A 26,102-nucleotide genomic window follows, 5' to 3' on the forward strand; every position below is an offset into this window, starting at 1 on the left:
CGCGCTCCGGCTGGTTAGGTTTCGTTTTGTCCGCCATTACTCCGCCAGATGCTTAGTGAGCAACAACTGAGCAGGATCTTCCAGAAAGTAAGAAAAGACTGGCTTCTAGCACTGCCACAGCTCCAGCACAGACTCCACCAGGTAAAAGAAACTTAAATCTTACTTGAGCGCTTCTAAACGAGCGAAGATGGAGTCCCCCTCTTCCGTGCACGGGAGCCACAGGGACGAGTTTTTCACTAAGCTGCATTACGCCCAAGGCCTGAAGGGGGCGCTGTTTCGCATAAAACGTGCAAACTCCTTAAGGCACCTTTAAACCTACACTAAGGAACTTTTCAACCTTAATAAAACATTTTAATATCTTTTGTGATGATACTTTAACTTACAACTAGTTGAATGACCCCTCTGTCACGGGCTGAGGGCATCAGTATTGCTTTCACTTGGACTGAGCAGCTGTGAGGAGGGTGGTAGGAACCCTGCACACCAAAATCTCCAAATGTGCAAACTGCTTTACGGCATGCGTCACATCACGATATAAAGCATTGTTTAACCACCATTAGATTCATTACCTCGTCGCTATCCATCCTTCACACAGCCACTGGAAACAAATGAAGGCAAGTTCAGTCCGACAGCATGCCACCGGGAGCAGCAATTTACGACGCCACGCGCTAGTCCTCATGGGAACTGTAGTATTCGGTCAGGCAAAACACTACCGCTTTTGTCCACTGGCGCCGCCAAAATCAACGAAAACTGAAAGTTCCTTAGTGTCGCTTTAAATGCTTTGCATGCATTTGTCTTGAAAGAGTCCTGTGTGTTGGTTTTAATCTGCCAGACGGAGTCACATAAACTGAAATATTTACCTTGAATTTTTTTGACTTTCGTTATTTACTCTCAGACCAGAGTCCAATCTGTTTGAGTAAAGGAAAGGCATATTACAAAGACATAGCAAATGTCAAGGCCACTCAAGCTTTACTGTTTCAATTTGTTATCGAAGACCTGATTCAATTTGTTCATCCAAAGACGATATCATGGGGCGCTATTTAGTCTTGCTGATTAAAATCCTTATACTGAATCAGTTTCTGCAGCTCGGTGAGACTGTGTTTGTCTGGATGTGACTTGCACACCCCACAGCTTCATTTATTTTTTATGTATTAGATCCCAAAAGGCTTGACCCACAATTTGAATCCTGTAGACCTGAATGGAATTCAAAACATGCCCATACTGAGCTCCCTACAAACAAAGCAAAATGTGAACCACTGCAGAGCATATGATGACAGAAAATACACAAACCAATATATGCGCAGATAAAGGATGTAGAGCTTTGTGTCTGGTTGTTTCAGCTGGATTTTGACCAACCAATGTCCATTTTCAGATCTGTGGACACTCTGATGGGTCTGGAAACTGGGAATGCTTAATCACCGGGTGCTCAGCCAAGCAGAAATTATATGCTTGTATTAACAAGACGGCATGATGTATGCCTGAGACTCGCTGTTTCACATTTTCATTAATTGTGCTACACATGTTTCATCTGTATTTACAAGGTATTTTACTGTGGTTTCATTGAAACTTGGAATATTCAAATGTTTGTTGTTTTTTCAGTGTTGTCTCACTGATAGTATGTTTTTTTTTCTACAGATTATCAACAATGCATCAAATTTAACAAATGTTCCGATATTTCATTTATATAAACCCATGAGTCAGTTCAATCCCATTTCTTTGGACTTTTTTCTCTTTTCTAACCTTTTCCTCACATGAAGAGCAATCCAATGTGAAGCTGATAATATCAACAAAGTGCTGTTGTGGTCTGTTCTTTCCAAACTGAGCTGGTGAATGCTTTTTATGTATCTCCCTCAGTAAACAAAGGATATTGAAAATGATTTTTATCTGCATAGATCATTCTGAATTTCTGCTTTTTATACATAACTTGCAGTGGCTACAATCCATTCTGTCATCTCTTGAAAAGAGATCAATGGAAAGCAGTCAGCGCATTCAATTAAAGACCAAAGGATGCCCGGCAGATGTATTGAGGTATGAAAGGCAAAGCTGTGTGGTATGAAGTTATTGAGTGTTTGATGTTCAGTTTCTGTTCAACAAGGGAAAAAGAAAAAAACTGTTTCCGCAAAAAGCCCTGGAACTATGCCCTCTCCCTGTTTAGACATCTTTTTTAATTCAAAGAGTGCAACCACTTGACTTCATACCATGGCTCTGCTGGATGCTATTGATCTGCAATCTCTGATATGAGGCAAAAATCATTTAACTTTTTCATTTACATGTCAACTAAATTAAATTATCTTTGCCACTGAATGCTATCATAATATGACAGACAGCTGTTTCTTGGTTGGCAGAGTGGTTGTTTCTCAATTGGGAGATTGTTGGTTTAATTCCCATCTCCCCCTCTTGAAGTGTCCTTGGGCTAGACGCTGAATCCCTATTTGGGCACGGTGGATGGATTGAGTGCCTTGCATGGCAGATGCCTCCACTGGTGTGTGAACATGTGTGCAAATTTTTGAACGTGATTAACAGTGTAAAGCGCTTTGAGCTCTGTTCAGGCTGAGTAAAAAACACTATATATGTGTAGTCCACATTTCATGGCAATCATACTGAAACATTACACCCATGGAGAACATGCAACCTCCATTAGTTACCTTTTCACTGTGAGGCATGAACACCAAGCACTTAATTTTGCTTCTTTTACCAGGACACTTATTTAGAACTCATTTGTTAGCTATGTGTGTCTTTGTGTTTGTATATGGCATGTGTTTGTATTTGTTGTTGAACAATATGCAGAACATGAATGAGGGAGACAATGTTTCATTTCCTCACAGGAATGAAGCTGGGCTTTGATTGTAATTAAGACAAGCGCCGTGCACTTGAAAAATAATGAGGAAACAACAACTGAGGTCTGGTTTCATGCAGCACATGTTGCTGCCTTCCCTGAAATGCAGTTCGGATAATTGCAATACGCTTCCAGAAACGATAGTGTTTTACTGAAATGTGTAGCTGTCTGTAACTCAGGTTCCGACGTGTGGCTCATTGTAGCCTATACTGCAATCAATAACTCTCAAGTGCTTTGTGTAAGCTGGTCCGGTCTTCATTGCGGAATCAAATTGAGATTCTTTAAAAATATTCCTTCTCAAAGCAGAGCTTTGTAGTTGTGTGTGAAACTGCAACCAAGGACATTGATCGAGTTGTTAAGATGAATTCATTGTTCATCTGTCTGGTTGAACCGTGTGACCCCTGTGTTCTTTACCTACATGATGACATATGGTACATTACAACTGCACTGCACTTTTCTTATCAGTGTGAAACAGGTTATCTATTCATCACATTTATTCCTCCATCTAATGTGGCCTTTAGCAGTGAGTCATCCAGCCTTGTGTTATCCACTTCACAGAGCTGGACTTGTCTGAAATATTATCAACAACTGAAGCAATGAGAGACCAGAACGAACCGATTATATAGAAGTTGTCGTATGTGGAATTACATGCTGGACTTAAATGAAAGATGCAGATGATTGTTATGTTTTAGGCCTATATTATTGTTTCACTGTCAAGGCATGTACTTTTCTTTACCTTATAAGGAAGGAAAAGACAACAACAATAATTTCTTTTATTCTAGTAAATCTATAGACCCTTATGCTACGATTTTGGAAAAATTGAGTCATTAAATATATGCTGTTGTTGCTTTCCTTGGAAATGTATCATGGATTTCATGTCTTTGTGTGTACAGCTGTTTGTTTCAGATGGATTTGTACAAATTTCAAGTTGTTCAAGCAGACTATAAGTTTTTCACATCCAGCCTCATTAATTCAGATATGTTTTGTTCCTGATGTTATGGCTCATGTTTATTTCCAGGGCTGCCATGCGATGGTTACCATTTTCCCATCACAAGCACAACTTGCCCAGTTCAAATCTTGGCTTTAGTGATTTGTGTGGAAAGTTTGGATGTTCTCTATGTGTGTGTTTTTTCTGGGTGGTCTGATTTTCTTCAGTCTAGAAAAAAGCACTGGAGGTTTTCAGGTGATCCTGGATTCCTCACAGGTGTGAATGTGACTGAGTGTGATTGTCTCACTGTTTGCCCTGCATGGAACTCCAGCCCACGTGAAACTGAGTTTGAATATGTTGAAGCGAAGACTTTTTGGGAAGAAAAACTGATTACGTGGAAAAAAAAATCACAAACGCTCAAGAAGAACTTGGGGTTTCCACAGTAAAAGGCCCTCGAGACTGAATTTGAACCTGGGATATTTTTACTGACAAGAAAGAGTTCTTAACCACTACACAGCATTGCAGCATATTAATATCATCTTTACATACTGTTATCATTATACAACTGTGAGAGACCGAGGAGCTAAAATAGAGAGAAACTGATGAGGCAGGATATAAAATTAAAATTTCACACCATCATTTATTGCATGTATTCCCACGAGCCCTGCAGCGTCAGACACTGTTAATGTTTGATTCAAATTTTGTAAAAAAAAAAAAAAAAAAAAAAAACTGGCTGACACTTGCTGTATTTGATTATTAAAATCATGCATCATTAAGCCGAGATCAGTTTAATGGTCTTCTTTTCAGCGGCCTTGGCACTAATCGGGATCTATTAAGTAATCAGTGCGTTATTAACTTCAGTTATTTGAAGAAATAATAGCTCTTACGCTTGATTGATTTGTTTTCACAGGGACATAATCCATTAAACAGCGATTGGCACTGCATGGTCAGCCTTGCCTCAAAAACATCCTGAAGTACAAACAAGCCCTGATCTGAAGTTAAGAGCTGGATGTGTCACCTCTGTTGTTATCGGGAGTTATGTTCATTGATGTTGGCTGGCATGTGTGGAATGTCATGTATTGTTTGGCGTGACTGCTTAGAAGGTGATACGAACAATAACAGCTACCGGGGCGGCTCGTCTCCGCGATTCTCCGTCGTCAGGCTCAATTTGCTATGCATGCTGTACGCGCACCGCAACCTGCCACACTCCTGTACATCAATGATACAGGCGGCTGCAAATGTCACCGGAATGAAGGTGTTGCCATTTGCTTTCAACTTGCAAGCGGGATGATTGTTCGACTTCATTTCCATTTATGCTCGATGAAACAAGTCAAAATGTCAGTCGCGTCATAAATGTACCGAGAACAGAGAAAATCTTTGGGTTTCAGTGGCAGGTCCATCATGCATCGGGAGGGTGGAAGACTGTTGACGGAACAGCATACAGCACTAACTATTAGAGGGATTTCCTCAGCTCAGCTCTATCTATCTATGAATATGTAGTATATATGCACACATGCACACACACACACACACACACACACACACACACACTTGGAGGGCATTCAGACTTCACACAGAAAGGGCTCCAGTAATTTGTCATGACTATCTGACTTCTCACTCGTCGGCCTGCTTATGAGTTTCCCTGAGACAGTCTGATGTGATATTTTTTAGCTTTTTTTTTTTTTTCTTTTTAGCTTGCCCTGTTAGATGCATCGGTTTCACTTCACATTCAAGTTAATGAGGACGGGGGTTACATGTTACAAATGCAAAATATTCAGTTTATCGCCAGTTTTTGCTTTCTAATGTATTTTAATAAGGTGGTGAGCTAATTTATGTGAAAATCAGAAGACGTTTCTTCTGGGAAGGTGTTTTTTTTTTTTTTTACCAGAAACTTACCAGCTCACTTTAGATTGCACCTAGAGTGCTCCATGAAGTGGCTGCTTCATGCTTGTTATCTACTAATTAGTACCAGAGATTTGTGCACACCCTAGAATCTTATTGAAGTCATGAAAAATGTATGATTTGTTCTCGTCCCTGTAATCTAATTAAGACAGTGCATGATAAGTGGCTCATAATAGGTCAAGATGTTTTTTTTCCCTCCATTCATGAAAAGTTTTGCCACTGTCGCTCATATTTTTATCTATTGTTTTATGCAGATAAGCGAAAGAGAGAGAAGGTGAAGGTTGAAACAACAAGATGCGATAACTGTTCCATGCTGTCACACCCACAAAGACATTACATGTTATTGAAGCATTTTCTTGTCATTTGTGTCTTAATTAAATTGGAAAATAAGACAAATGAGGTCACAGGAGAGGACTTATGCAATCCAGCTGAAGCATCCGCTCCTGATGAGTAATACCTTATTCTGGAGAGAGATCACACACTTTCTGTGCCAGCAGAAATAACTAGTTATTTGCTTGTTTTTCTTGCCAGTATATTAATTTTCTATTTCTTTCTCTCTTTTAAAATTGTTATTATTATTATTTAAAAGCAAGTATACATATTCCCAGCCAAGGCTTGATGTCCTTCTACCCATGTACATAATTCAGCAGTGATGTGTGCCATAAAATTTAACATTTAATGGAGTGAGTCAAGAATGTTTTAGTTTTGATGTGATGATATGGATGCAGATCCTCTACATGTCTCTCAAGAAGTTTTCTGTGCATTTGGTAATTGAATGCATGATTTCTCTGATATGGCAGACTTTCCTTATCTCTCTCATCACCTCTGCTGGGTAAGAAATTGTTTCATGTGTGACTCTTTATTCTGTTCAGTGAAAGATCTGATGTCTGAAATTTTGAGATAACACATGTGGGGTATACCTTGTACAAGTACTTGGATCTGACAGAACCACAAAACTCAGTACATTCACACTTGAAGTGTTCTTTGCTACTAAGTACTGTATTTTTGAGGTTAATGAAATAAAATGTGGACAAAGTTTCTTGTTTGACACGTCCCTGTTGAACGGCGACTTCTCAAGTGGAACCAATAGAATTCTGTTTATGCTCCGTTGGTATAAGCTGCTTGTACAGCACTCTCTGGTCAATGAACTCGAAAGCCAATTTCAAAGAGAGATGTAATCATGTAATGTATGCAAACCTTGGTACACCGTGTCATTTTCACTAAAACAGGTGTTGCAAAGTCACCTGCAGAGTTCTGACTACATGCTCAACATTTGAGGTTGAGGTAAAACCAGACAGGCTTCTCTGCTGCAGTTTCCCCATCATGTGGCTGTTAAATGAACTACACATCCAAAGCATCTGGGTGATGCCTGCCTTCATGTCAATGTTAGAATTTTAACAGGCTTCTTTTTTTCTATTTAAATATTGTACGATAAAATAAATGTACTTCGCCACACTGCAGCATAAATGCCATGCAAATACCATCAGGTTATTTATAAGAACCCATTGTATAATTGCTTCTAACTTACAAAACAGTTTACTCCCAAAAAAAAAAATCCACATCACAGAGCAATAATGATTTTATTTGGAGACGGGAGATTTCACCCTCCAGTCAGTGGTCTGATGTACAGAACATCACAGGTTTCAACCAGTCAGACACTCATCAAGAAACAGCATCAACAGACAAACAATTAAAGAGAAAGTAAACAGTTTGACAGCAACTCACACCCGGCGACGGGGGTCTCATTCTGCTCCCTCACTGCCGTGTACTTTTTGAACAATAGCGTACGGTCATCTCACGTCTGTGGACAAACAGCGTAACCTGTCACAGCATACATTCCAAGAGAGAAAACATCAGTGTAACATCACACAGCGGGAAAAATGACCCCAAGTGCATTATGACCTCTGCAGAAAGAGAGTCAGTTCAGCTTTTGCCTGCAACCACTACACCTCTGAAATGTAAGGAGCTGAATGACAAGAATGACAGACTAAACTACAGCACACCAGTTCACAGGGAAAACAAAAGAATATGACAAGAAAGATCTGAGATCGTTCTGCTGAATATAATCAGCAGATCATGGATACAGTAGTCAACTTGTGTTCTTTATAGTTCAACCAAAGACAACTCAGTTCTTGATGAGTCTCGGTGTTTTGGGAGAAATGATTGGTCTAAAAAACTGAGTATAGCAGGGAAAATCAGGGATGAAAAGGCAACGTCAGTTTAAATTATAGACAACATATTAAAGTTAAAAAATTCCTTTTAAAAAAAGTTGAATAAAAATTGACGCGGTGCACAAAAGGCACTCAAATCTCCTGCTACACTTACACAAGTGTCTATAAATTAAACAAAAGAAGAAATCTAGTTACATATGAGGATTTCACCTTTACAATTGTGTGCTTTCTTTTTTTTTTTAATATTTACCAAAGTTTGTTTTGTCACAACACCTTTATAGATTCACACAGATGCAAAACCAGGACTATGAGACAATGAGAACTCTACGAATGAATGTAGGCATTGTGATATCAGCTCCAGATAATATTCATAATGCCTGTGAGTGATAACAGTATCACCAGGAACCAGCAGAGGACGTGAGTGTCGCTTTAAATACAATATTGCCTCTTTTTTTTTTTTTTTTTTTCTTTCTGGCTTGAATCAGCTCTTCAATCTTAAAAATCCTCATTTCATAAACAATGAAAGTAAACAATACACTGACAACAAGCAGATATTTGAATTTACAGCATGTATCTCAGGTTGGCCTTGATATCAGTGCCTTCACATGCTTCTAAGTTATTTAGTATATTAACTGGTATTTCTGCTCAGTCAGGCATTGATATTTGTCATTCACTTTTATTTTAGCAACCATTATGAGTAGCTTAATTAAATATTGTCAACTTCATCAATCTTAAGGCCAGTTTGTTAAAAAAAAAAAAGAAAAAAAAAAGAAAGTAAAAATAAGAGTCCAATGTTGAAATAATTTGTGCGTTTCACCAAGGCAAGGCACCACATACAGCCACTGAGAGTGACGGAATATGAGTTCCACATTACAGCGCAAAGCATGCAGAGCAGAGCAGAGCAGGTTCTTTGGGATACAGAGGTATCCTTACTAGGATTCTGGATTATTTATGTCGGAATGACAAGATGTACAGTAGATGTAAACACTTAAATGTTCTCGATTACTTTTGCACTCGTGGAAAAAAAAAAAAAGGGTCTCTACAGTCTGAGCATCAGTAAAAGGCAGAAAGGAAGAAGACTGCTCTGATCGCAGGATGTTACAAACAGTAGTTCTCGGCTTCCTCGTCGTGTGTATCATAAGTCTGAAAAAGAACTGTAATAAGTTACATTTCAGTTTCTTATAGTAACACCAAAACTGACCGATGAGACTCGATATATACTTAAATTTTCGTAAATTGCGCCAAGTTCTAAAAAACAAAAAAACAAAAACTAAACTCAGCCTTTGCATTCAGCTCAACAGCAATCAGTTTTATACAGTACAATTACAAAAAGCATTCTCAACACACATGATATTGTCGATGTCTTCCACTCTGTTTTACAACCAAATGCTGTTTGTTTACTGGAGATGATACAGATGGATCATGATCAATACAAGTGCCATTCACACTGACCGTTTACCTTTTTTTTTTTGTAATAACCTGTACACAATTAACACTTATAAATTACTAGCTATTTATTATTTACAGGTTTACCACAGGATTCCTACATTAGTTGTTGCAATAGTCTTCTGCATTTCATATACAGTACATAAAATGATCACTGGTCAACCGTGCACAATGGTAGGGGAAGACTTGCTTTTAATTTATTTTAGTACTGATTAATGTCGCGTACGAGTTTAAGGATCATGTTCATGCCAAGATGCTTCACCTTTTGCTTATTCTTAGAACGGTTTGGACATTTTATGATAGACAGAAAATATTACATTGTCAGATACTAGCACATGTCATATTGGATTTTAGCTTTTACTTCGGTACGTTTCACCCTTGCGAATAAGGTTTCAGACTATTGTAGATTTTTACAGTGGTTAAAAAACTTGATCATCGTCACATATTTCCACTCGGTGAGAGCAGGAATCTTCAATGTTTCCCTTATTTTATTTTATTTTTTTAAGATACCTGCATGCAGAACTACATGTTACCATGAAGGTATTTTGCTAAAAAAAAAACAACACATGAATTAAAATTCAACTCAAAGTATGGTGACTTCAAGTAAGCCGGCATGTACAGCCATTAGGTTTGTGTCCAAAAGGTCAACACTGCCTAAATTACCGGGGAGGGCTGAGAAGTTTACAAGCTGACTCAGAAGGAGTCTGCCGTGCATTAAATACAACATTTTCTGATAATAACAGCATTGTTTCATTCCAGATAAACTGACATTGGTTTAGTAATTCCGGACTTTGAAAAGTAGTGCGAGAGACATTTTGTGAATATGGATAAAATTTGGCACTGTGGTGTTATCAAATATCTGCAGAGAAAGGGGTTAACCTTTACACAGCTGATGAAGCTGGAGCATCATCCTCTAGTGTAATGTGACTACCACTTTTCAAAGTCCAGAATTTCTACATTAATGCCGAGTTCCATCGCTGTGGCAAAACCCCTTCAGAGTCAGCCCGTGAACCTTTCAGCATTCCCTCGTGGTTGATGTGAGGCGTTTCCATCAAACATCATGTGGACCGATGTGATGAAACCAAATGACGCCACAAATGAAGTATTGCTTCACTTGCATTCGGTGTGTCTCTCTTTTTGTTGAAGCTGAGGTAAAACAGAAAGACACATGTTTCTATACACATGTACAGTGGTTGAATCAAGTTTTCCAAGAGAGCCCAGCGTTATGCTCGCGCCTTAACACAGCTTCATCACCTTATCACCGTCGTGACAGACTGGGAGCACCCTGAATGTATTAATCAAGTCAAGCAGAAAGCAGAGGAAGAAGAAATATCAGTATCTGCCTTCCTCACCTCAGCACCTGTTCTCATAAGCCTTTTTCTGCCACTTCGCTCCATCCGTACATTTCACCTTCGCTACATAGTACCAGACTTATCTCCACTATCGCCAGAAATATTCATGTTTGAGCCTGCCGATGTGCTGTTGCTCGGAAACATCTTCTCGGTGGGAGTCACGGCAGGACTGCCGACCCCCGAGGAGCTGGAGCTGCTGGAGCGGTGCTGCGTCGGAGGAGGGCGGACCGGCCTCATGGGCGGCGGACGGAGCTGAGCCCCGGCCAGCCGGGCGGAGAGGGCGGGTTTGAAGGTGGTCATCATTTCAGAGGTAGAGCTGCTGCTGCGGCGCATGGCCGCGTCCGGATCGCGGATCATAATAGTGTGCAGTGGACTGCCGGGCTCCGAGCTGACGGGGTTCTTCATGGGCTCCAGGGTGTCCAGCACCACATCAGGGGCCTGCTTGACGGTGTTCTGACGCTCCAGTTCGCGCAGCTCATGGAGAGCTGTGGTCATGGTTTTCTCGATGTCCTGCAGAGAGGAGGGCGAGGAGGTGGGGGTTATCTCATGATGTGAAGAATTACCTCTTCAGAACCAAGTATCTTAAATACAACACTGAATCTAAACAAAGGTGTGTGAAATAATACATTTAAAAGGCAGTTTTCTGTATATTCAAATTAGAATTGCTGGGAAACGTTGGAAAATTACTGTATATCTCACATCCTTATATTTTAGTTGAAATGCACACTGTAAAGGTTTTGTAGTGTTTGTGTAGAAGCTACAGTGACAGCTGCAGCCAATCGGTGATGAGTGGAACTTGAAGACGCCCTCCCGGGCTCTTCAGCTTGTTATTTGGTGCTCGGGCTCAGTGTCCTTCAGGTGTGTCTGTCACCCCGAGACAATTCAGCCTTGACATTATTCCAGGTCCCAGCTGGTGCTCTGAGACTGACAGCTACAGCAGGGCGCCTTCGCTCTGCTCAGCGAAACACTCTGTCTGTATCCTGTAAATACGCCACACTTTGTTTGCTCTGATCCAAAAAGGTACCACTATCATTTAACTCTGAAAACCTTTTTTTGCATTTATGCAAAAAAAAAAAAAAAACGTTTGATACAATTCTGTATAGACATAAAGCTGGAAGACAAATATGAGCACGTATTAATAATAAAAAAACAACAACAACAAATGAGCCAAAACATGAAAACACCCTGAAGGTTTGTGACAAAGCCCCACCTCAGCCAGAGCCTCAGCCTCCAGTGATTTGTGGTCCCCCAGGCTGCTGTGCCGGGTGGCTCCGGGCCCCGGTCTCAGCGGGTGGCCCTCAGGATAGGCCTTCCGGTCCAGGTAGTTGATGCTGCCTGAGCTACCGAAGGTACCCAGTCGCCGCTTTTCTGGGCTCTCCATGCGACTCTTGTTGATGGACACCTTGTGAGGGCTGCTGGGGCAGGCCGCAGCCCGAGGCGGTGTGTCAGAACCCCTGGTGGGACTGTGGGTGTCCGGGCCGCTCCGGCGGCGAGGTATTGCCGCTCCGTCAGATCGTAGTCTAACCCTATGGAGACGCAACAACCGTTCAGGAAATCCAATGCAATATCAAAAAAACCTTCATAACTTAGACTGATTGTAATTGTATCCACCTCCCCATGACTCCTCCAAAATTGTAATCGGGCGATTGCTCGCATGGAGATGGAGCATCGTTTTTGGACGAACCCTTGTCTTCTAGCAGCGGTCCGCTGCTGGCCTCACTATCTGCCTTCTGACTCAGGTTATCTGAGAAAGCATCGTCCCTGAAAGAGCGAAGTAGCTGAGGTGAACACAAGTTACACATTCCATCTGCAGGGATACCTGCTGCCATGACGCACAACAAATAATAACAGTACACACAATTAAAATGTATAATGACTAATTTAAAAGACAAACAATTGGTAAAACATTGCTGTTACATACAGGTCTTGTACGACGATGTACTGGTGGGGGATGAGGCCATCCACGCCATTGTGACGGCCTTCCCACCAGTCTTCAGACGCTCGGTGATACAGGAGCAGAGAGGCTCCCTTTTTGAAAGACAGCTCCCTGGGACTCCGGCCCACGTAGTCAAACTTAGCGATGGCCTCAATCTGCTCCACTTCTAGAAGACACAAAGGAAAAAAAACACATCATGCATAAGAAAACAGAACAGAAGCCTCTGAATCACATCCTTAATCAGAAAAACAGACCGAGACAGATGATCGAAAACATATTTACAATAAATATCATACAACAATTAGCCATACCATAATGACGGTTAGGACTGCATTGTGTAGGCCCCCAATTTTTAAGTAATTATCTGCAACAAACTTCTAACAATTTCCTGTCAAAACAACCACTAAATTGTGCAGCTACAGCAGCAATCGACCTTTTTATTGCTGTTTCACCACTCGTTCGAGAGATACTGGCCTCTGCAGATTGGCAACACATGTGTACATGTGTACGTTTGTCTATTTCATATGTTTTTATGTCTGTGTTTCATTACAGCACAGCAATCTAACGGAACGTATCACAGGTGTGAGCTTCCCAGGTGCATCAAAATGGTAAAGACAGTCAATTCAATGCAAAATAAAACACAAAATAGGTGTGCTGGATTATTTATTTGTAGATTCGGTCATAATTAAGGTGATGGTAAGATGGGCAAAATAAAGGCATCTTTTTATAATATTATTGTCAGAATTTTTAATATTATTTTATATTAGAAAAAAGGAAAAAATAAATCTCTACAATGTTTTCTAGCAGGCGGCCAGCAGGGGTCAGTGTGAATTAAGCAAAGGTTTGGCAGCTATGGGTTCTGCCATGGTCCTGGATGGATTTGTTTGAAAACTCAACAGTGACTTTCATGAACGCTAAAAGAAAAAACATATGACAACATATTTGAAAAGTACTTTTGTTTTTATTCCCTCTTACGCTAGCGACAAAAGAAAGGCCTCCATTACCACACCAGGGGGTAAACATATGATCTAACCACCGTCTTTGTTTGCCTTTCAGTAAAACTCCAACATCAACAGCAGACAACACTTGAGGACACAACGTTATATAATAGCCTCAAGGCGAGCAAGAGGGCAAACTTCAGCAGGCAGTCAGTCTTTGTTCTGCTTCCAAGCACGAGCGAGAAACTATTGAAAGGTCAGTGCTCATTATCAATAAACCCAGCTGTCAGATGAAGCTATGACGCTCACTAACAGTTTTCTGGTCACACCAGCAGCACCGGGATGTGGTTTTTGAGTATTACCTGTGTTTTTGGCCTTTTGTGTTTGACCCAGTTACGCACTGAAAGCTCAAAGGAGGACTGGGGAAACACGGCACAAAGGAGAAAGTCCCAGGAGAATTACGGACTAACAGAACAAAGAGCACGGCGGGGCGAGAGAAGGGGGGGCCCCACTCACACACAGAAACACGGATCAAAGACGCACTGCTGCATGCCAATACTGTTTACTCAACTCGCCTTCAGATTCAAACATCACATAAGCCGCTGCGATCAGAAGCTGCAGCAGAGCAAAACCTGCTCACCTCTGAGTCAAAAGCATCAAATAAAAAAGGTCAGGCTGTTCTTAAGGCTGTGTCGTCTGCAGAAAGATCAAAAATCACATCACATCTCACTTCTGTGTGGAATGAATGCGGAGCGGCGCTGTGGATCAGTGGCCAGCACTGTTGCATCACAGCAAGAGGTTCAAATTTAGGTTGGGCCCTTCTTATGTGAACAAAAATAGGATTATTAACTTATGAGGCGACTCTTCAAAAGCTTTCTTGCAGCTTTATGATTGGTCTCTATCAGCTCCGGAGGGAGCGAGCGGAGTCTTTGAGTCTGAAGCAAAGACTGAATCTGAACTCAAGTACAACTGCGAGCACCTTGTCATCTACAATCATATCGTCCATTTCTGGAAGAAAAATATTGATTAAAGTATTAGTTTTACACAACGCTCCGTAGCCAGTGACTTAAAGAGTCTGAACTGAATTGATTTTCCAAGGAGCCTTCCATGCATCAACTCTCAAGCTGTGCAGCTTATTCATTTTACTGGTAGGTAATCAGGGTGGATGTGTTTAAATTATCCGTGTTTGTAAGTTAAAAATGTAATTCACTAGCGGCATATCCAGTTTGTGTCTTAACTATCGCCCAGTTTGACGAGGATCCATGCCTCCATAATCACACTGGATAAAATGCGCTCAGAGAGGACAGATGAATGGAAATGCAGGTAATACTACCTGCCACAGTGTGATTCCACTACACATTCCCACACTTGGTTCTAACACAACCAGACATTCTATCCATTAAAATATTCTACACTCGTCCCCAAATGAATAATGAGAAACAGAAACCCTGTCGCTCAAGACGTTTAACCAAGAAGCACCACTCTGGGAAGCATGGGGGGAAACATACACATCCTTCTTTCTGCTGGAATATTGAGGGGGGTGGGGGGGTAAAATGAAGCTCCACTGCACAGGGATCAAAGCTACCTCAACAGCAGGTAAGACAAATACATAACAAATGAAGATATTTTGAATTATATATAACTGTGGCCTCTTACACATTAAGAGTGAAACAATCGAAACGAGGAGGTAAACGTTAATGTCACGACATTTTACTTCTATCCACAAAATACAGCTGAACAGGCAGATGGTCACCAAGGTTGGTAAGAATTGAATTATACAGCTATGTATTAATCAGGTAAAAAAAATTCCCCCCAAAAAATACAATTTTCACTGACACTTCACTAACTCTGCACTGAACGTTTTGGTGGTTAATGTAGTCGCTGTGAGGCATTGATCTCAAACAGGCTGTTCCAGAGATAACATCAGCTGATCGCTGATTTTCCATTTGGATTACTTGTCATTGAAAAAAAGGTCTCTATTTGATTAAAATTTCACATCAAAGGCAGCTATTCACTACTTAAGTTATATTCATCAAGTGGGGTAAAAATTTCAGTTTGAGTATTTAAATGATATTTGTTTATTTTCATTTTACCATTGTGGAGTCAATGAGAATATTACAGTTTGAATATGAACATTTTTTGACTAAACTAATATAAAAAAAAAAAACCCCTATAAATAACAGAAGCCCTACATGAAGAAATGAAGCAGACTATTCAGACATACTAACCTTCATCACTGGTGTGTGGCTCAGTCCCATTATCAACTTCATCAATGGTTCCTGGTTCGCTGTGGGGACTGTCACTACAGCAGCACAGCAAGAGGAGAAACACATAAACATCTAGACTCATAATAACAAAACCCAAGAGGGCTATATAAGCCCCGATATAGCTAATAAGATCATCGTTTTCTCATTTTCCTCATTCACAGATCCACATAATCGTCATATAGATATAAATACCTACCAGTATTCTTCTCCCCCAGTCATGCACTTCTCATACACCGGCCCATCCAGCTCGTGCTGGTTTGGAAAGATAACTTCATTGTGGATAATGATGGTCTTGATAACCTCATTAACATGTGCCTGACATGCGACGGGATCCTGGCCGTCTGGGATGGGCATCAGGGTTGGACCGAAGCAGATCGCTAAATTGTACGGATCCATCATGTTCTCATCACTGTACTGGGAAAGACTGACAGACAGCGAGGGAGACAAAAATGAAAATGATGGTGAGTGTGTATTAACTTTTCATCCACTGTCAGATAATGGCCTGCTGATCTAATTAAGAGAAATGATATTTAGTTCAGTAATGTGAGTGTTGCTCGGTGACACAGCTACATTAGATAGCTATGAATATATTTGCTGGTTGTTATTGTACAGATTTTCTGACTGATTTTGGACTAATGCAATAGATACACGCTAAAACTTCAGCACAGTCACAGAATAATTACATTAACATGAATCAGACTGAGGCTGAACTGAATGTAAATAAACAGTTTTAGCTCTGTTTCCTTCAGAGTTAACTCTTGGGGCATGTATCTGAAATTAGAACAGTTTGAGGATTTTTAGACCTTTGCATGAAAATCTAAATGAGTTTTGTAAAGTTGTGTCATGGGCTTAAAGAGTCTGAAATAATTCAATATTATACCTACACACTCACTGCACAGCTTGGTCATTATTAAGGCATGCAGATCAGTCCACCTTCTCAGCTCATACGACACATGCCACAACCCACTCTTTGTAACAAAGCCGCCCGGTGGCGCAGGAGGAAGTCATAAAACAGTCCATATATATTATCAACTACGTGAAGCTGAGCAGCAACACCCAGCAAAGAAGGATATGAAATCAAACTGTTTGTTCTGCGGGCGAGCCCCATAAAACAAGCATTAATAACATCTATTATCAGGCGACGGGTATACTACTGGTGTGAGGTATGAGTTTCCAAACCTGTAAATAACTTCCAACACACTGAGAGCAGACAGATGTAGCAGTAAATACAACACTGTGTTCCTTACTCTGTGTAGAAAGTAAGCTAAATGCATTTGAGTGTGAGGTGTGTGTTCAGCTGAATGGCATTTTTTTTTTTGCATGGTAGCTATGTAAATATCCAACACTCACTGATTGAGGAAAGCAAAAAGGTATCTCATCACAACGATGATGGTCCGAGGAAGAGTCACAACAATCTGCTGGATGTGATGAGCTCTCTCAGCTCCAGACTCCAGCTCTGAAACACAAAGTAGATGGAGAGCAGGAAGCTTAAGAAAGAGCAAAAACAGCTTTGAAGTGACAGAAGTCTCACTGGGGCCACAATGGCGGAGCCAACTGTAGCAGAGATTTTTGAAAACTGCAATTTGAGACTTTAATGTCCTCCCTGCTGAACAGAGTGATCAAACTTTTAGAGACAGCAGTGAAATGCTGCGGTGAACCTCGTGCAAACAGCAGAGCGACGTCGCCCGCGCTCCCCGCTCGCTGCAGGCCCTCTGCTCAGTCTCAAGGAGACACTTGTGTAGGATTGTTTCCATGTGCTGCACAACATTCTCTTTTTAACAAAAGCAGACTTTTGCAGACAATGTGTGTTTTCACTTTTCCACTCACTCCTCTGACACCTCCGTTTTCCGTTAACTTACTGATGGTGGAGATGAAGTCCAGGAAGCGCTCCTTTGGGAAGAGGGGGTTCTCGAGCCCCCTGAAGTACAGCTTCAGTACGCCGGCCACCGAGTTAATGTCATGCTCGTTTTGGTCATCGATCAAGGGATCTTCACCTAATTAAGAAGAGAAACGTGTGCTCTTAGTAATTTCATTTGTTTGACTAAAAAAAACGACCAAATGTGTTTATCGTGTAAGTTTTTTTTTAAATGAGAACACTGACTCACCCCTCTCAAATGAGTTCTTAATATCATTGACCTCCACCTGTGATCCCGGCACGCGAAATATACCCTGCTGCTGCAACCCTGAAAGAAGAACAACCCAGAATTTATGCTATTAAAGTCATGCTAGTGGTGACCATTATCTCCAAAACCCAGAACCAGCTTCATGAAAGCCCACTGGTAACACACAACAGAGAGCAGGAAATGTAATCTGCTCATAAAGAGAGATGCGTATTCTTCCAGGAGAGGGCCCCTCGGTGAGCCTGCAGCATATGGTTTCATTTAGACGCTTCTAATCAGTTTTCTGTAGTTTCATTAAGTCCAGATCCAGAGGAAAGGCCCGCGGGCCACGGCAACCAGCCGAAGACAGATGTGAAGGTAGACGGGGAGGAGTTATAAGGAGGGTTTGCGGTGGCGGAACCGACTGAACAAAGACCAATGGGACTTTCAAAACTCCGCGTGAGTGATCTATTGTTATGAGCTTGTCAAATCTCCGTTCGGCAGCGGAGTGCCGGAGAGCGGAGCAGGTCAAACTCCGTACCTGCAGCTATTTGTGGATATGGACTGCCTCATCCAGCAGCTGCTGTCGCTCCTTTTGAAGCTAAAGGAGGTTTTCAAAGGACTTCACGGTTCTTTTTCTGCCCTTTTTTCTCACTCTGAATAAGCCGGCCGGAGAGCGAGATGTGACGGGACTCACCGTAAAGATTGATGTATCTGATACAGCTTTCAACAACGAGTGGAATTGGTTGGCCTGAATCCTGAAAAGATATTGTTTGAATATGAATATAAGACAAATAAAAAGGAAAAGTGTCTTGAAGGAACTAAAAAAAAAAACACTCATTGTTTTAGATCAGTGGTTTTCAAAGTGAGAGGCAAACTTTCTCTGGGAGAGCCAGAGAGATTTAGTAGGAAAAATATGGGGGGCAGTGGATGCTTTTGAGCAGAATATTTCCCTTTTTAATTCTTAAGAAGAAAATATGACTGAAACTGAATAGAGTGCACAACTATTACTATTAAAAACAAACATTTTTGTTCAATAAAGTACACATTAGAAAACCTTAATGATTGTGTGTGTAATGGAGACAAATTAAAATGATAGCATAAACTTTAGCACAAGACCGTTTGTGAACCAGATGGAGACTACATAAAGACCTAAACCTCACATAAACTCTGAGACGTAGCAATCTTATAAGTTGATGAGCTGATACTCTGTGTGACGTTGCTTTCATAAACTCGGACAGAACAACAAGTCTGATGGCAATAACGTTGCTCTCCAATGAATCGGAGGTGACAAGTGCTACATTATATTTCAATTTGTTAGAATAACAGTGTTAGATTGCACATCATCTCTATGGACATTCAGGGAAAAAAAATACGGTTCTGGCATCGTTCATGTAAAGAGGAAATCTGAGCGTGGAAGTTGATAAAGGACGCGGATGTGGTCTATCATTTTTCCTCAAAGAAATGTGTGAACTATAATCTAGGGCAGAGCAGTTGGTTGAATTGACTTCATTTTCTGCTCCATTTCTATTGGCTGTTAGTCGCTGTAACACACAGCAGCATGTTGCTATGAATATCTATTCAATCTTATTCTTTGTGTGTGTTTTTTTTTATTTATATAATGTATTCTAAAATTAAACATATTTAACAGTTTTTTGTTACCAATGGATCCAAACAGCATTTAAATTTAGAATGTGATAATTCTAAAGACAATTCTTTTGATAAAGAAAGTGCAAAATGAGAGTTTGGGGTCACTGGAGAAGTTTGCGCTCACACACTTTGAAAATGACTGTAGATCAAAATCATTTCAGAGATACAGGACTGGAGTAGTCTGACAACACAGTCAAAAAACAGATTCACAGAGCTGTGAAAATTAATAGCATGCAACTGTAGCGCAAGCAGTAGCCAGTAAATCACACTTAGTCCAAAGCTTTTAGTTCTCCGTCCGATATTCTCTAACAGTGGTACCTGAATGCGGGTACGGGCATTCCTTCTTCCTCTGGGAGAGAAAGCAGCAAAGCACAGAGAAGCAGAGGAAGAGGGGGGCAGAGAGGCACAAAGTTAGAAAAGCTCAAATGACAAATAACCCCGCTGGAGGTTAAACACGGCTGAGCGCAGGGGCTGGCGGCAGGAAAGAGACAGAAGTGCGGAGAGGATCGGGTGCAGTGAGGTACAAAGCAGATGCACTGCAGTCTCCTGCTTCTCAGTCATCCAGAGAGGGAACGGACTCGCAGCGAAAGCCAGAAATGTTAAAATTGCTCTGGAGGCAAATAAAGAGACAGCTGACTACTGCTCTGTCTGTCTGCACCGGCAGAACCGTAGAAGGAAGGAGGAGGATTAGAGGTTACACAGAGGCGTTATATCATGATTAAGGGCAGCTGGAAAAGGGAGGAACAGAAGGCTAAAAGTGAGGAAGAGGACGAGAGCGAAGGCTTTGAGCGGCCTTCCCCTCCTGCTCCACAGGGGCTGCTCAGTCAAACACCACCATCACCAGCGGGTACCTTGATGAAGGCCTCCATATTGCCGTTAAACAGCTTTTGTTTATACACGGAGCGCGGCCTAGGCTTCCGCATTTTCTGTGGTTTAGGGGGAAGGGAGGGGGGCCTGGGAATGATGGACAAAGGGAACAAGAACATCACATTCTGTCAAACTCTAAAGCCAAAAAGGTTCAGAATTTGGAATAAAGCAGACGAGATGATCACTAAAACAGCAACAAAACATAGTAGTGGTGAAGCTGAATAAACTCTTTATTTTAATTGAAAATTTAATTTGTAGTTGAAAAACTGAGTCACTAAATGCAGGAACTGACTAATATTGAAAGCATAAGTATTGTTCACACGACGCAAGTGAAATCTGTAATAAAATAACAATTACAAGCTGTTGTGTGTGCCCTGATAATTTCTAATATTCAGCAATAAACAAATGAATGGATTAATTAAAATGAATCCGATATTTTGATCTGTAATATTTCTAAAAACGATTGTCCGGCAAATATTATATTTGCTTTTATTATCCAGAGTAGACTCAGATAAATTTAAGCTACAAAAGACTGTAAAAAAACAGAATCATCCTGACTGAAAGTCAGGTTTCAGAAACAGTGGACTGTAGTGTGATCTTACCTTGTTGTACCACATTCAGCCCTTTCCCCTGTTGACAGACACACAACGGGGACATGTCAGACACTCGTGTCTTTATGGTGCACATTATACAGGCTCTAGTAAGTATCCAGCACCACTGAATGGTTTCATCAGAGACAACATGGCCATTGAGGCAGAGATGAATAGCGCAGCGCTCGCACCATTCAATCGACAAAGCCACGGAGCAGTCGTCACTGAAACCTCAGGGGAAACGCAGAACCCTGCAGGATTGTATTCCTCCTCCTCTGAGTAAAGAAATAGGGGTGGCAGCTGCGCTGTTTATGTGATGGGTGGGGTTGGGTGGGGTGGGGGGTGGGGGGTGTCTATCAGTAGTGGCACTGAACAATGACTCTGCTGGCTCACTGGGTCTTTTGTTCGGGGGCTTCCAACGACACTTGCAAATATCGTACATCTGCATTGTTATATTTTGACTAACTTATGAAAAGAGAACGCGTCCGCGCGCGGCGCGCGATTGTTTTGGCCGTTCTCTTCACAGCTGATCAAGCCTTCATGAACTGAGAGGACAAACGTGTCGCTGTCCAAATGCAACAATAGCAGCAATGTGTCCGACAACATTACACAATTGGAAGAAACAAGGAAGGCATTTCTAAACTCATCATTCCAGCAGAACAAGGTCTGCAGAGCAGAGAAGTGAAGAAACAACAGCATGTTTCCTTTACACCGTCACACCAAACAAAAACCTTTGACTAACCAACCTTAAAATTAGAGTTTTGCAAGCAAGCGTGACAAGTCTCCTCTGATATTCTTAAATTTCACTTCTGCAAGCTTATAAATCTTAAGTGAGACTGAGTGTATGTCCAGAAAAAGTGAGAACATTCTAATTTCCCACAAATTGATGACTCTTTATTTGGGAAAAAAGAGCTGGCAGACGTCCTAATGCCATCCTGGCTGCTGCCAATGCTTGGCATTATGTTTTTATTAATGCGTCCAGCAAAATGTAAACGCCATGTGGCGCTCACTACTCTATCTTGTTCACTCTGTCATGCTCGCACAAGACCACACACACATACGCATTATTATTTCAAATGTGAAGGAGTGAGCTAATGAGCGCGGCTCAGGTCTGATTGATGACCTAAATAATTAAACATGGGTACCTGGAGACACCATATGCTCTGTCCGTCCACTCTCTCAGCTGCTCCGCTGCGGACACTGAACTACAGCGTGAGTGTTTATGACCATTACAGCGTGCCGGTGACTGTTTGACACACAGCGCAGAGGGAAGCACAAGGACAAACCGAGGTCCTGAAAACTAAATAAATGATTAAGCAATGAATACATCCCAAGTGTGAAACCTATAAATATGCAAGCGTTGCGTGAACAAAGCCTCAGCTGGCTGCACCTTATGCCCTTTCCTATTAGACGAAGCTCTGATGGAGGAGCAGCTGCAGGAACGGGCCCCGGTTTGGGCCAGCTGATTGATTGGGCGTAAACTGTTCACGGCTGAGGTGACAAGGGGACCTCTGGGGAGGAGGGGGGAGCCAAGGAAAACCTTTCTTTTGCAGACTAGAGATGGTGAACCTCCCGGTGTCTACACCATAAAGAAACTGACTGGATTATACTTCACGTGTGAAATGAGCAGAGAGGGGAATAGCAGCCTGATGTTAGGAGTGGCCTCCTCTGTGGCTCATGCTCCTGATTAAATAAGCCATGTCTCCGCCATAACCCCGAATCCAACTATTTTTTACAGAGCAGTGCGATGAATTTGTGAGCTATCCTCACAGGATGACGCATTGGGTCGGTGTGCACGCCATTAAAAGACACCTGAAACAGATCGAAGGCGACTGCTGCTCACCTTCACCCAGCGTCTGCTTCAGTAGGTCATGCTTGGCCTGCAGCTTAATGATGAGGTTACTGCCATTTAGGTACTCCTTGAATTTCTAGACAGACAGAGGAAGGCAGCGGTGAGTCCACAGCAGGTCTAATCCAGTGTGACATGAGTCTAATCAAACAATTCATTGTCACCTGAATCAGAATAAATGCAATTTGTTGCAGTTTTAATTTAATTGCTGTTCTCAGAGCAAATGATGTCTGTGGTAGATTTTGGAAGGCAGAACAACACTACAGTTTACAGCCACCATCCATTAGCAGTGTGGACCACTGAAGGTAATATCGACTCACAGAAAAGTAGAACATCTCCGTCTCCTGCTGGTTGGCCCTCCTTTTGGCTACATTAAGTTTGCTCATGTAGGACTCGGAGGCCACAGACTTAATGGACTCAGTGGAGCGGCTGTGCTGAAAGGCATCTGACACATCAAAGTCCTCTACTGTCAGCATGTCCTGCAACGTCTGCATGGTAGCATCCAAGGTCTTCCTCACCTGGATGGTACAGAGAGCATGAAAGAAGAAGACAATGACAAATGATGCACATTATCTTAGTGTTTGGCTCCTGAAGTTAAGGCATTTTTTGTTCTCAAATACTAAGTAATTGATGAGAATTTAGAAGCTGTAAGTGAGCTATGTTTTTACTTTCAGCTTCAGTATATTTAACAATGAAGACAAATTGATTTGACTTGATAAACTGATGAAAAAATAAACGACCTTGGACCGTGCTGAAATGAACTGATAACAGCATGTCACCAGACAACAAGTCCCGAGCCGGTATCCATCACCAGGCAGACACCGGACAGAGCTGTTCATGCAATTACTGAAGCTCGCCTTGTGTTTCAAGCAGAGATTGATAAAGCTAATTTTCAGTAATGGCATGGCTCATCCATTATCTACCTCAACACACAACTGCAGGTAGAGAGGACGGAGACGGCGTTATTGCCGCTTGCAAGTCAAACCGGCCCCGGCTGTTATTACTTCCATCTACACCTCTGGGGCGGCGGCTCAAGAGAAAGTCCTCTCTTCATCAAAAAACAGACACTTCCACATGCGACTTCAGAGAAAACAAGACGGACATTGTGGCAATCTAAATATATGCTCAGCTCATGCGGAGCAAGGGGTCATCGGAGGGTAATTGCAAAGAGAACAGATGGCGATGTGGCCCTCCTACTTGGTGATTTGCCCTCGGATGGTGTGATGACGGCTCCAGGGAAAATGAGACGGGGTCGGAGGCAGGGAAAGGCGTGTGACGGCGCCGGACAGACACAGATCATAAATCCGTACCTCTTCATTTTCAATCTTCAGTGTCGCTAAGCGCGACTGCAGCTGATGGTAGCGCATCAGGAGCTCAGTCTGGACCGGCTGCTGGGCGCTGACCTGGCACACCTGGGGAGGGAGGAGGAAGGGAAGGGAATGAAGTTTGAAGTTTCTTTTCACAGTGCAAAAGCACTTTTGTTTGTTGTTGATATCGAAAAAAGATCATAAAGAACAAATTCACCTCGTCCCCCATGTGTGGCAGGTATTCAAAGCGCATCGGAGGACAGAACACCTGGTTATGCATATCCATGATCTTGTGCTTGTCGCTGCGGGAGTCCAAGTTGTCCACGGCGTTCTCGATGATGTCCAGTCCCTCGTGGCGCGACGTCTCCAAGTTGTACTCGGCAGATAAGTAAGTCCTGAGGGTGCGAGCCAAGCTTGCGTGGTATCCCAGATCACAGCACTGAGAAAACAAAGTGATATTGATAAGATGAGCGCTTGAGATTAAAAGTGGAGAAAAAAATACTGCAAAATATTCAACACTCTGAAAGTCATGTGTAAAATGTGAAAATAGAAATTCTTCTTGACTCCACTTTTCAAAAATAAAAGGAAGGTCAGGGGAATGCCTTGTAAATAAAATGATCATTTCATTAAAACATGCTTTATAAAAAAAAATTCTGAACTGGTTTTATGTTAGGTGCAAAAATTATAAATACAGCACAGCTTAGTGCATATCCATAACTACAACAACAATAATTTCAGACACTGATAAAATTAAACGCTTATAAAATGTAAAATATAAAGTATAAAAGGCATTAATTTGTCCAACAGCTGTAAAGAGTAACATCTTCCATCCAACTATATTCCATAGCACTTAAAACCTTTTGAACTCCAGCAGTTACCCTAAAATGACTACTTGGGGTGGTGCAAAGCATGTAGGGTGTGAGAGCGGTCCAGTCTGTAAGTTGGAGCCATCCTCACACATTCTGAGGTGGTAGAAGATGAATGGGGAAAAAAACAAAATAGCGACACAGTAAAATAGTCAGAGCACCTTCCAGCGTGGTGCGACCTTTTCATTGGACTGAATTCTAAATGACGCCTCTCTTCAGGTTACCTTTCAAAAATAGTAAAGAGCTTTATGGAAGTACAGAAGCTGGCGCAGTAGGACACCAGGGATAATTACAGAGTCGTATCACACAGAGCTCTATGAAGTAACCTAATTAGGCAGTGCACGGCACTGAGGTGGTTCAGAGCGAGCTTCAGGCGACCAACAGCTGTGCATATCGCTGCGTAAATGCTCCTTAGCACTCTTTACCCGTCTGAGAAAGTTGTTTGAATACCGTGAGCCCCGTGGCATTGCTCAAAGCCGACAGGCTGAGGGGTGCTGGTGCCTCGCGGACAGGTAAACATAGTAAAGCAGTTTATTTTAAATTCATTTTAATTAATTTTAGGAGCATCAGGCTTCAGGAAAAGATTCAAGAAGGTTAAATTCAAAAGCAAATGACCCTTTGAAGTCCTTTCATAGAGGCAGTCTGGAGGCTCAGAGGAAAACAGAGTGCAAACCACTTCTGCAGGTCACTATTCTCTCTTTTAAAACTTGAATATCTCAACATATTTAACTGTGGTTTTTATCTAATCTAAACCGAAATCTCATTTTATAATAGGAGGAAACATTTTCTGTAAGACTCACACCACAGATTCGACACGATTATCATAACTTCCCCAAACAGAACTGAATAAATTGAACAGGCCTTTATAAATATCATGATGCTGGCTGACAAAGCTCACTCCGTGCTGTGTGCGACTGTCCAGTTGAATGCACGATGGGCTAATTCTCTGACATGGCAAACAAAGCTTTTGCTCCTTCTGCCGGCTTGTGGCAGACATCCACCATTCCCCTCTCTCTACAGCTCAGTAAACATGAACCTCTGAGCTGCCAGCCTCAGGATCAATAAAATATGTTCGGGACAGGACAGCAGCGGGGACAGCTA

General features: G+C 41.8%; 1 protein-coding gene across 2 annotated transcripts in view; it reads right to left on the reverse strand.

The window, feature by feature from the left end:
- Positions 1-7,224: 7,224 nt before the first annotated feature.
- srgap3 (SLIT-ROBO Rho GTPase activating protein 3) overlaps positions 7,225-26,102 on the reverse strand; it is a 50,224-nt gene continuing 31,346 nt past the window's right edge. The window contains exons 7-22 of one of the 2 annotated variants that reach the window (XM_030091449.1): positions 24,353-24,574; positions 24,139-24,240; positions 23,149-23,346; positions 22,823-22,907; positions 20,992-21,019; positions 19,841-19,871; positions 18,570-18,630; positions 17,879-17,956; positions 17,633-17,767; positions 17,124-17,229; positions 15,970-16,197; positions 15,735-15,808; positions 12,554-12,734; positions 12,244-12,393; positions 11,843-12,158; positions 7,225-11,142 (exon numbers count right to left, since the gene is read on the reverse strand). In XM_030091449.1, the coding sequence (XP_029947309.1) occupies positions 10,696-11,142; positions 11,843-12,158; positions 12,244-12,393; positions 12,554-12,734; positions 15,735-15,808; positions 15,970-16,197; positions 17,124-17,229; positions 17,633-17,767; positions 17,879-17,956; positions 18,570-18,630; positions 19,841-19,871; positions 20,992-21,019; positions 22,823-22,907; positions 23,149-23,346; positions 24,139-24,240; positions 24,353-24,574 (2,442 nt within the window). In that variant the 3' untranslated portion in view covers positions 7,225-10,695. Of the gene's footprint in view, positions 11,143-11,842; positions 12,159-12,243; positions 12,394-12,553; positions 12,735-15,734; positions 15,809-15,969; positions 16,198-17,123; positions 17,230-17,632; positions 17,768-17,878; positions 17,957-18,569; positions 18,631-19,840; positions 19,872-20,373; positions 20,477-20,991; positions 21,020-22,822; positions 22,908-23,148; positions 23,347-24,138; positions 24,241-24,352; positions 24,575-26,102 lie in introns of both variants that reach the window. The other variant, XM_030091448.1, reaches the window with a different exon arrangement.

The sequence above is a fragment of the Salarias fasciatus genome, chromosome 5 (genome assembly GCF_902148845.1).
Source record: "Salarias fasciatus chromosome 5, fSalaFa1.1, whole genome shotgun sequence".
Taxonomy (NCBI): Eukaryota; Metazoa; Chordata; class Actinopteri; order Blenniiformes; family Blenniidae; genus Salarias; species Salarias fasciatus.